Source organism: Galleria mellonella, unplaced genomic scaffold (assembly GCF_026898425.1).
Source record: "Galleria mellonella isolate WM207_F2 unplaced genomic scaffold, CSIRO_AGI_GalMel_v1 utg171, whole genome shotgun sequence".
Taxonomy (NCBI): domain Eukaryota; kingdom Metazoa; phylum Arthropoda; class Insecta; order Lepidoptera; family Pyralidae; genus Galleria; species Galleria mellonella.
Genome location: NW_026442014.1, coordinates 5,508,622 through 5,522,027, shown reverse-complemented (window position 1 = coordinate 5,522,027; position 13,406 = coordinate 5,508,622). Strand labels below are relative to the sequence as shown.

The 13,406-nt window shown below is 32.1% G+C and overlaps 1 protein-coding gene across 1 annotated transcript in view; it reads right to left on the bottom strand.

The window, feature by feature from the left end:
* Nucleotides 1–10,037, bottom strand: part of LOC113518262 (tyrosine-protein kinase Drl) — a 43,148-nt gene extending 33,111 nt beyond the window's left edge. The window contains exon 1 of the mRNA XM_026903096.3: nucleotides 9,577–10,037. Within this exon, the coding sequence (XP_026758897.2) occupies nucleotides 9,577–9,667 (91 nt within the window). The 5' untranslated portion in view covers nucleotides 9,668–10,037. The remainder of the gene's footprint in view (nucleotides 1–9,576) is intronic.
* Nucleotides 10,038–13,406: the final 3,369 nt, after the last annotated feature.

Sequence of the window (13,406 nt, the reverse complement as noted above, 5' to 3'; positions counted from 1 at the left end):
AAAAAACTCGATTATCTTTTCATTTAGTTTTATTGAAATATGTAGTAACTGTTTCAATAAAACTTAGATAGAATAAACATACCGATTATTTCGTAATTTTCTCCGAGCAAATATAAAGTCATATCCTTTATAAATATTTCATGATATCACCGTCATAAACGACGTTGCAAAAACTATGCAATCTCTTTGCGTTCATATGTGCCGTATACGTCAAGAAAATGGAGCTATGTGAGAAAAACTCGTCAGTACTTAAGTAACTAGTACTACACAACCAATCCGAACATGTGCAGAACTGCAGAGCAGGTAATGGATTTTCTATTTCTTATCGATCACAACGCGCTGCATTGAGTAGACTGATTGATATATACATACAGAATGCTAACAATAAAACGTAACAGGGTGCCCGTATCTCGTCAACCATTATCATGGACGACAAAAAATAAAAGGGTTCGGAACACCTTCGGAGAACTTTCGCTGGCCATGTATGACTGCGGTTTTGGTCGTTTCACTAGGCCGTCATAAACTATTACGCTGTGGTTTGGAGCAGGTAAATTTTAATGTCAGTGCATATGACAATGGGATATCATAAATTCTCAAAAAAATTACCTATACATATAATATATTATATAGTAGTAGGTATGTATAATTACCTACATATTTTACTAGTCTACTATTATTATATGTAATATTTTTTTCTAAAGTCTTAAAGCTTTATTTTTAAAAGCATTCAATATTATGATGCATCAATCTGTGTTCATTACTTTTGCTAAAAAACAAAAATATCTTGATCGATTTGTTTTTTTTTTTTGTTTTGTTCATTATAATACAGGGGTAGTTTAAGAGAAAAAAAAATCGGGAGCTCCTAAAATTCAACCGAGCTAAATCTAAAAATTATAGATAATTTTGTATGGGTATCGCTTCTTGGAATTAATTTTAATAGATGGCGTTGTGAGTAATACAAAATTCACCAGGCCATCTAATTTTATATACAAACGGATTGAATACACCTTTTTAAAATTACAAGCATAAAAACTACTTCAGTAATTTAACAGACAGACGACCATGAGTTCATAACATTGCAAAGAGCTTTGTTTAAAAGAATTTATTCATCATTAATCAACTTATTCACTACCTTTTACTCGTGACTTCGTCCGTATGACCTGAATATGTTTACTAATCGGGACAAAAATAGCCTATGAATAGAATAAATATATATAGAGAAGAACTCTATCCCAGATATTACGTCTATACCAAATTTCATAGTAATTGGTTAAGCCGTTAAGTCGGTATAAGGTAACAAACAAACACACTTTCACATTTATAATATTAGTAAGGATTATAACAAGTTATGTAATTGCAATGTAGTAAGTTAACAAGACATCTGGTACTAACAACAACTAATTATTATTGCCACAATCTATGCAAATACGTAGTGTAAATGACCATGCTATTACTATGCAATTATTAAGCCCTTAAACGTCTACAAGTTATAAACGGCCACAATCAAGTCAATCACCGCGACAATTAACAATTACAATTGTATGAGATGTCGAGACAATAGCGAGTTACCAGCATTCAGGGTTGACAGCAATGGTAACTGGCGCCGTAATTGAAAATAACGAGATGCATATTCATGTAACACGCATAATAATCTGCATATGCCCGGAGCGACAGCGCAACCCTAGTTAATGCCTTGTATTTGTTGAGCCGTACATTAACACCAATGGTATTAAGAGAGAGGTCAACTAATACAAGACATGAGGTATACAAAATCTATATGCTTATGTCGAGTGCTTTCAGCTTAAACCGGAGAATCTGCGCATTGCAAAACGAACGCAGTCGCGATTATGATGCACCATATTAATATTAATATCTTATGAATTTATCTGTGTGCAAGCAATATAGTAGAATCTTGATTAACCGAATCAAATAAAAGTAGGGGTATTCCGTATAATAGAAAATCTGGATAATCGATTTTAATGTCAAATCAGACATTTTTTTTTATTATGTATAATATTTATTTATTAAAAAAAAAATACAACCCGGCGGTTTTGTTTCCCCTCATTTGTCTCGATTAGTTGTTACATTGGCTGACACATAGTAATCAGGGTTTGATATTGGAGCTTATAGGCTGTAGGTAGTTCTAGATTAGGGATTACCACAAAATATAATGTTTATATTCATATACCTATTTATTCTTAAATATAATTTTGTAATTAATATGTAATATTTATTCATCAAACCTCTGGATTCCGTTCAGAAATTCGTATCGCGCGCAGCTAAGCCCACCTGCCGCGGGTGACATTTTGACACATCACCCCCACAGATTAAAAACTCAGCTCTTATCCCACCACGCGTGAAATTAAATTTATTTAGGGCCCACTCCACATCATGCAGCGTGTCAGCGTTATTTACATAAAGAATAGTATAAGAGAACGCCAGCCCATATTTATATAGCGCCGTCGCTGACTGTTTATTGAAATATTTCATTGTTAATTCTCTAAACGACGCCTCGCTTAAGGGGGATCCAAATGGCGTTCTGAATACGGTATTAATAGTATTTATTAAAATAACAATATCTATTCTGGGCCGTTTATATTGTTGCGTACCTGATGGAGTCAAAAAAATTATCAAGATGACTGAAGGCCCGGATGGGATGGATAAGCCACGGGACAAGAAGATTTACACGTAGGCGTACGTGGCACTGGCAGTGTTGGCATAGGTCGAGAAATGGCGTCCTTCAGATAAGGAGCCGAGATAAAACGCAGGAAATGACATTTAGCTAAAATTGTTACCTGGAAAACAAAAAAGTATAAGAAACAGTGATTTTTTTGTTTATACTGGCATCTACTATTATTATTTCCACAACATTTGTACCAATGTCAAAAATGGTGGAAGGACAGATGTTCGTTGTCCGAGTCCTCAAAACCCAGGATGTCCTAGCTTGAGGAACAAGTAATTGGCGTGACTGTGTGGCACTTATTATATACTTTTTTTATTATTAGGAAGGCAAACGAGCAGACGGTCCACCTGATGGAAAGCGGCTACCGTAGCCCAAGAACAACTACAACACGAGAGAAAATGCTTGTACCTTGCCGGCCTTTTAAATGTTTGTAAGCACATTTATTATACTTATTACAGCCCAGTTTTTATTTATTGTACCTGGTATGCATCACTAACGAATTTAAAATTTAAATGAATGCACTGTTCAATCCATAAGAGTTGTAGTATCATCAAAAATTGGTTATTTACCGTGTGAGGTGTCTAGACGAAACCCAATACGACACCAACGTATCGGGTTACTGTGGTAACTTGTTTTTTATTCTGTTCGCCCACCGCATCTCTAGCCGTGAAACATAAAACTGCACTTGAGTATCTTTTTACAACGGATGCTGTAATATTTCATCCTAATATTATTGTCTTAAATTAATTTAAATCAAGCGAACGAATCTTTCTTCTTTCCTAGTCTACCACAGTTAATATCCTCGGCTTTACTCTTCTGATTTGTTTTTTATATTTTGTACAACTTACATACATACATATCTGTCACGCCTGTCTCCCATTAGGGTAGGCAGAAACAATGGAACGCCAAATGCTTCGATTCAAACAAACCTCTTTCGCTTCTTCCACATTCATCAATCTTGTCATACACGCTCGTCGGTTACGGGTACTTTTAATTTGGCCCTTCTTCAGCACGTCGCCTATTTGGTCGACATACGTCCGTCTAGGGCGGCCCCTACCGACATCTCCATTCATTCTTGCTCGATAAATCTCTTTCGTAATTCTTCTTTCATCCATCCTCTCCAAATGACCAAACCAACGCAACATTCCTTTTTCGATTTTGGTCACTACATCGACTTTCAGTCCACACTTCTCTCTAATCACACTGTTTCTTACTCTATCTTTTAAAGTAATATTTGTACAACTTGATATGCAAATAAACTGACTTCATAGAAAATGGTAACCATTGTCTACAAACATAAATAGTACCAATAAAATAACGTAAAATAATAAATTTATATAACAGACATTGATAAATATGTAACTTGAATACAATTATTGGTTTGAACGGTCTTAACATAATAAAAATGTTTCAAAATGTACTTGCTCTGCTGGCTACTTGCCTATTACATGACGCAATTTGCTAAAAACTCATGCGATTACTAAAATTACCTTTGATTATTGTTATGGACTTCAAGATGATCTCATTTCTTTGTTGTACCGCAAAATGTATAGGTATTATGTTTTAAAAAACGACTATAAGTAAATAAGTACGTTATGTAAAATTTTTATATTTTATTATTATCATTCATCATATCATTAATTTATTATTTAAATAAACTATTATTTTTAATCTTCAACAAAAAAATAATCGTTATATTTAACAATTTCTCGACAGAATAATTATAGAAAAACGCCCACACAGAAATATGTGCATACATACATATTTACCAAACTACAGGCTTCAATAAAATACTTCACACATACATAGATACTTAAAAAAGGAAGAGATTCTTTTGTTTAATCAAAAGATTGAAATTGTATTTCTGTGGAGCGAAATCTTTACCCTTCTTTGCATGATTTTATTTATTGGTGAAATTATTCAAGGTGGTCATGTTAAAAATTAAAGGAAAAATGGTTAAAAAAATAAATTTGACACCTATGTTTTTTTTTTCTGCAATGGACATTAAAAAGGTATCCAGACACGATCAACTTAAAGTGAACTTGGTCTTTTATAATATTTTTTTGATAATTTTAGGCATTCAATGTTATGATGTAAATTTCCACCATTATGCAAAGAAGGGATAAATTATAATTTATCTGGATAGATCAAGAAATCATTGTTTCGCGCCTACGCTGTTTGTTAGAGGAACAATGCACTCGCGCACCTTCGTATAAGACTTGCAAATTTGTAACTTGTACTTAGTATACAATTCAAATGCAATAAAAAAACGATATTTTATCAAAACATAATTATATTATAATCGTGGCAATATGTAGAAAATATAAGGTCTTGTATTAAAATAAAATAATATATAATATAAAAATACTTGTAGTATTTTATAATTACATAATTCATTAAAAAACAATATTTTTTTCTATATATATATATATATATATATATATATATATATATATATATATATATATATATATATATATATATATATATATACATATATATATATATATATATATGTATATATATTTTAGTTTAGATAACTATGACCTGAATTGACAATATACATAACAAAAAAAAATATGGTCCCCATAACAAATATAACTCAAAAAGAGTAGCTGCATACTAACCACACAAAGTCAATATATAGCTAATGATTAACCACAATTTATCGAATTCCAACTATTTTCTACTAAGCTTGAGCAGCGTCCTGCTCGTAAGAACTGAGATGAACGATAGTGCTGCACCATAAACCATGTTGTCGACTGTTACCGCCTCGCCATTACTTACTACTAGCTTAGGACACTATCACCGATATTTTACAAAATAAAGCCCAATAAATATATGAACTTAATATCTAATAATAATCACATAACCTTTATATTTTTACATAGACGTGATATAACGTACTATAACTTTATAATCTAACCCCCTTATTCATAAAAACTAAAACCTCCAACAAACCTACTTTAACTATTACACATTCAAACTGAGAATTTAGTGCAAAAAAAGGAGACAAAACAATTCAATAACTATAATAGATTTTTTTAAGATTTTGTTTTGTTATCTTACACATGCACATAATGTCTTGGAAACAAAACTCATTTATATATGTATTAATTAAAAATAAAGTAATGTTAAATGTGTATTAATATTTATTGTGTCACTATTTAGGTATAGTATAAACTTATAAATAAAATAATTTTAATAAGTAGTCTCTTTTTTGTAAAAATAGAATAAACTGAGGTTTCGATCATTTAACCTAACTCCTCTATTATAAAAGCAACATATTATAACTACTAAATGCAATCAAAATATTTCGCTATGAATTTCCATATTTTCTAATGAATTTATTAATATATTCGAGACGTCGTGTCGGAATACACATTTTAGGCGTTAGGTTATTGGCTTTACTCCATAGCGTGTCCATAAATGTCATCTAAAATAAATTAGCCACTATACAGCCCGTGAGATGGTCGGCCGATACGCCGCGCTCACCCGTTCGATGGAAATTTAACAAGATAAAATATAAAGATGTGAGATATGTTAATTTTAATGTCCCCGATAAATAATGTTTCATAACAAATTACAAAGCCGCACCTTACGAGCGTGTTTGTTTAATTTTCAACATTTGAACATAATTTTCGATAGCATAGCGCATCGAAATTTATTCGCTGGATCTTTGATAAAATTGTATAATGAATGAGAGAACTTTCAAACTTACAAGGGGACAAGGGCGAGCCGAAGTCCCGTTTTCTCCTTATATTATGTTTATTGTTATTCTAATTTTTAAGCAAGAACAAAAGGTAGATGGCTATGTCGTTGACAATGATGTATTGCGAGCTACGGCCACAGGTTGGTACAAAGGGGAAGCACAAAAAACTTGGTAAGGAGCGTCGCATCACTAAGCCCATTAGGTACCTGCGCAGGCGCACGGGCCTTTCAAATGTGTCACTTTGGCTTACCCTCAAAAGAGAAATAACAAGAAGTGAGGTTTAAGTTGTGACGTACCACTGATTAAACAGAATAGTCTACAGAATATAATCTAAAAAAAAAAGGAAATACATGTAATTACAATAAAATAATATTGTGTTTTATTTATTGTAAAGTTTTATAATTATACCGGGTATGTATGGGGTATTATTGTACCCTATTAGATCGATCTCCGCTTGATTTCCTATGGAGATCATTATTCTTATTAATTCTTCTTAAATTCAGCGTGAACATGCAACTGAGATGCGAATGTTGAGATGAATAGACAAGATTAAGTATTTAATGAGTACTTATACGAGAGAAAGTTTGAAAGTAGCTGTGATAGAAAAGTTGAGAAGTAATCGTTTGTCTTGGCATGAGCACAGATAAAATAATAGGTACTGAACTGCGGGTCTACCATGAAATGAAATTCCGAAATTTCGTACTCAATTCCGTGTTTTTGTTTATACCAAAATCGGACCAACAAATGGAGTTTAACATTTCGTTTGTCAGATATCCTATCATAAAAGTTCAAAGGAACAATATTTTAACATTTTTAATATTTCCAAACGGCATGTATTATGTAATTTTAACATGAAATTTGTGTTTCGTTTGGCTCCGAAATTTCGGAAAACATTTCATGGTAGGCACTCTGGTAATTTAGGAATATGTTACACATAAATTAAAAGAATAAGATGGATGGACTAGTTTAATAATCCAAACATACAAAACTTAAATAATACACGAAACTCAAAATTGCAAGTACGTAAAAGATAACATGATATTATAGAAATTGAACACTGATATTACTGCAGACAGAAAAGAATGATGAAGTACATTACGCCGATTCCAAATAGACGTAGGAAAAGGGGCAAGATGATAAATTTCAACTATTGGGAATTTGCAAACAAAGCACTTTCTCTTCTATGTACCTAGTAGTGAGGAATATACAGAAAAAAATTCTAATTTTTTCAAAAACGGTCACGTGTATTCTTACTAATTTATATAATTGTAAAAATAAGTTGATTTTTTGTTACCTTACAGCGACTTAACGGCTTAACCAATTAAAATGAAATATAGTATATATACACATATTGTGCAGGATGAAGATGGATATAGGCTACTTTTTATCTCGATCAGTAAACATACCCTGGTCACCCGGACAAATTCGCAGGTAAAAGCTAGTAAATAATAAAATATTTGAATAAGATAGTGGAACGAAAGACAAGTAATTACAATAATATTATACTTAAATTGATATAGGTATGTAATTTTTTTTAAAGGTGCACTCGCTCTATGGTGTTTCAATTCTTATTTGCAAAATAAATATTCTACTACAATATCAATACAAAAACTTTTCATAAAACCGTCCCTGATATTTATATATTGGCGTATATCTATATTTTGATCGTAAATAAATAAAAGAACGTAAAACCATTGACGTACCTAGTTAAGTGTGAAAACAATATGGACATACGGAATTCAGTAGGTATAAAGTAAATACATAGGTACTTTTGAAGTACGTAAAACTGAAGACCAAAATAGGTATTAGGAATTTTTAAAATGACTTTTGAAGTACGTGGAAGCTAAAACCACAGTAGGTATAACTTCGGTAACACGCATGTGACACCCTTAAATTTGCAGGCGTCCATAAGCGTCTATGGTCTTATAGAAACTGTTTATAATCAGACGAGCGATGTTCTTCACTGAACACCTCCTTCTTTATAAAATCGGTTGAAAAGTAAACGTTGTCCTAACTGTATTTGATAGGTACCTACTAACATTATAGGACTTATAATCGGGTACACAAAAATTAGGGTATGCAAAAAATACCTACCGTACGTATGAGATAGGGTACAAATTAGAAATTTCGCGAAGGTTTTTTAATGGACAATAATGGAATGGTAACGCCTACGCTAATAATTTACCACGGAGTGGCACCACTGAGAGATAAGTGAAGATGAAGGCAAGTCAATTGGTCCAACGTGGACCATTAACCATGACAGTATACGAGTATAAAAGAATCCGTGTGATGTTCGACCTAACACTAAATACATTCTATATTACTAAGACCACACATAATATAATACTATGCTAAGCAAACGGTCCCACCGTTAGTCTTCGTCAAAAACTATCAGATTTCACCTTAGGATTTTATGGATCGACTGTACAGCGTAGATTCTAGAAGGTAACATACTCGAATATATGTAGATAGGTATTTACCTATGGCAAATTAAATAGGTACGGTGTACTTATTATAATTACATTATTTACCTATTGTTATTACTTACGACTTGAGCCACTGACCTATTTCCTGCCTAGATAAGAAATACCTACAGGTTTTTTTTTTTTTATAAACTTAACAAGAACGTGTATATATCTTGGATATAATGGGGAGGTTAGTCCCCATTGCTATCAATATACCCTTACAGGTCGACCTCCACGCGGCTCCCCTGGAAACTATCGGTGAATTCGTCACGATGGGCTAACTGACCTGCTTCGGGGAAAAAAGGGACTTGGTTAGTAACGGGATCTAACTGAACCATTGCTAGCCCCATCATAGCCCCATAGACCCATCAGGTTGACCTGCTCGCGGTTCCCCCTGGAAACCATTGTAATTAATTGTAATAGAGTTCGTCACGATGGGCTATCTGATCTACTTTCATTATCACCTATCACCCTTCACTGGTGCCTCGTCAGGGTATACTGAAAGCGCAGGCGGGATTACCACTCCATTGTCATCATTTAAAAAGAAAACAGGTGCCCAGTACAGTATTTATTACCTACAAGATTTGGCAAACTCAATTTTGTTATCTATTTCATTATCTTCCGAGATATTATCAAACATTGCAACAATGTGATAAATGAGTGGAATGATAAACTTCAAATGTCACTAACTTTATAAATATTAGACCAGAACTTACCAAACAATCTCCATACTTCTGAACTGCTGAGATAAACATTGAGATGGGCCAAGGAATATGGCAAAAGAAGTATAATTAAAAACCACCGCATGTTATTAGATTTTATAAGTTCATATAATACTCTTAATGTATCACAAACGGGTCTGCTTCATCGGTCCATACCATTCACCACTGTATTTGTATCACATTTTCAACCACCGTCCAACAAAATCAACGATGCTGACTTCTCGCCGATACAAGATTACACACTCGAATAAAACGTACAAATCCAAGAGAAAAAGAAGGAAAACACACTAACAAAGATTGAAAAACACAAAAGTTTTCGATTTTATTCATAAATAAACTTGTTAATTGTGATATCTTTACGATTTGTGTTTATAAACATTGATAATGTGAACGTTACTTCACCAAACTGAACGACAATACCGCAACGTAGGAAGGCTAACGTCAAACTAATAATTTGACGAGTTGCTAACAGTGTTGCCAACACCGTTTCAAACTTTTGGCTAAACTATAATTCGAGCTAAATTAGAATTAAGTAGTCCTTAAAATGTACAAAATTTCTAAATATAATCGTAAACAATTTAAATCTAATGTATTAATAACCGGACATTAAATCTATTTAAAAATGAAATCTAAATACTCTGAATATATGTATATGTAGTCGGTACTTGTTCAAAATTTACTAAATATGATGATATGATACTAAAATAATAGCACTGGCATATTATTAAATTTCTTTAGAACCTAGCTGCGATATTTTTTTGTTAAAATAAATATTTTATATTTACACATTTTTTTATTATTTTTATTTGACAGTAAATTTATTACATTCAGAACGAAGATCTCGTTCAAAATATAATAAAAAAGAAACAAATAAGAAGAAAAATAGCTAAATATTGCTTCGAAAGGTCTAAGCTGGCAACTTCGATCATCTGCCGACCTAACTTACTACTGAACTATTTATTCAACTCTACCTATCAACAGAGGAGGAAACTTTGTAACATAGCGCAGCTGGGTGCGTACTTTTGTGTAGTTTATTTAAATACACAGTTAATCACTAGATGGCGGTGAATTGAATTAATTATATATCATCTTTCTACCCTTATCCAAATTATTATTTGGAGTCGGTGTAATATACTAATTTAAATTGAATTAATTGTTAATTTTATTTAGTTAAGCAATCTAGAATGTTGTTGTTAATTTACCCCCTAGCTTAGATTATAAAAGTATAATTTATCTATAATGTAGTTAAATATAATAGTTAAAATCGTCAGAATAATAAATTTTTAAGTTTTTTTATTTGTATGCATTACGCAATAATATTCGCCAATTCAAAATGGATTTAGTGGGGTCCCAAATTTATTTTCTTCATAATTATTTTTTACTTTTTATTAAGTAACTGTATCTACAATAACTTAATCCAAACTGGGAGATCTCCTTTCATAATAAAATAGGTACTCGTAGTCTAGATTTAATTAAACATGTTTTAGTAATCAAAAGTATGGTGTCAGAAGTATTAAAATGAATCGAGAGTTATCTCAGCAACCTTTGGCAATGCGTTCAAATAGACAGAATTTATAGAGAAATAGATACTCATTATTGTTTCCTCCAAAAGATTACAATAGTAAACTTATTATAGATGGAAACCATTACAAGAAATAATCACAATGAGAAAACAATGGCCGACCTTATCGCTAAAAGTGATCTCTTCCAGGTAACCTTTGGATGGAGAGAAGTAATTACGAGTATAAACAGTTTGGTCGGAGGCACGGTGAAAATTCTATTAGATATTTGTAAATATAGAGATGTAATACATGTAATAGGGGGAAAAGGGATTGTTAGTAATGGAGACTAAGAATCCCATTACTAGCAATATACCCAACCAGGTCGACCTCCTCGCGGTTCCCCCTGGAAACTATCATGGTTAATTCCTGATGAATTCATCATGATGGGCTAACTGGCCTGTTTTCATTCTCATCTATCACCCTTCAATGGTGCTCCGCCAGCGTATACCGTTAGCGCAGGCGGGGTTATCATACCATTTTCACCCATCAAAAAAAAATACATGTAATAATGTTAATATATATCCCTACTCATTATTATTTATACACACACATACATATACACATACACATATATATAAACACCTACACAAACACATAACAATATATAAATACTGCTCACATGTATACGTAAAACACAAAGTTATAAAATGTTTAGATATAAAAAAAATTAGTATGCAAACCGGATAAACAAATTATGAAAATGACAACTTGCGCAATTAAAAATTCTAAAATTTTATTTTATAACTCGGCAGACATTTTATATTTCGTATGCAAACTGCTAAACTATTCCATAACCGTACATCTTGCACTGTGAACGATTTGTCGTAAAAATTAGAAAAATGTACTGGCGTCTTCAGCTGGAGGGCCTCAAAAGAACTTAGATTAAAAGAATTGACGGAATGTAGAAAATCAAACCGCTCCGTCAAATGGCGAGGGGAAGAAGAGATAAAAAGGATATTGTGAAAAATTATTACACCAAAGAAATGTATTAGAGCCTTATGCTTAGTACACTCATTGGAATCATGCAGACGCGTGCCATATTATCCATGTACATAATCCAGAAATATTTGAAAAATGCTCTGTAAGCCATTTACGTTTGTCAAAAGACCCAATCAAATTATTATTACCAAAGCCAACATGCACTTTATTTAATAATAATAAAAATTGTCATTTTGTATTGATAAAATTGTATAATGAAATTCCCAAAAATATAAGAGAATTACCCCTCACGCGTTTTAAAACGACCCTTAGAAAGTGGTTTCTTGACAAATGTTTCTACACTCTAGTGTTTATAGTGTAATTATTCCCAATTATAAATTATTTAATAATTAACATGAGATAGTATGTAGGAATGTATTTACTCATTTATTATAAAATTAATTAGTAACTTAAAAAAAAACTATATTCATATAACTTGCATGCTATTAGCTAAATATGAACTGTCTATTTATTAAACAAAACTTTTGTATTATCTATTCAAAGCAAATAAAATATTCTAAACTATTCTAGCGTTAGTGAAGCAATCATTAAAGATTACGCCTTAATATAAAAGAGATTACTTTTCTTTGATGGTTTAAAATATTTAATAATATATTTTTTTCTATTAAATTCATTTCGTTTAACACCCGGATAAAATTGTCGACATAGCTATTAGATAATAAAGTAGATAGTATAGCTAACCTGATTCGTGTAACGAGCATATTTTATTACATACTGCGAACAGAGCTATTCTGAGACCACCCACAGTGGCACCGGCTCATTGGAACTAATAAGCGTGTAAATAACCGTGATCTTACATCGTGAACTAGTCACATAATTTGAGAACAACTAACACGACATCACAGTATTTGATGAATTGATAAAATGTTTCTGTGACATGACGAGTATCAGATTTCACAGCAGTTTCTGCCATACCGCCAGATTTACAGCCTCTATCCCTAAAATTTGTTATTAAATGTGAATTAAAAAAAATTGTATGACGAATTTCTTTACTGTATATTTATTTTTCATGGATTTGGAAATAGCAATCAAGCTTATAGCTCACCTGATAGAAAGTAGTATCCATCGCCTATAGACATATAACGGCATCATGAATAGCATAGTATATACGATATATATATATAGATGACATGAAACCCGTCTTAAGTAACTGTTACTTACTGAAAAATAAGTTTTTATATGCCTCTTTATCCTTTATCCTAACTTTCCTATTCCTAACATAATATCACCCTTAAACAAAAAATAACAAATAACACCACGGAT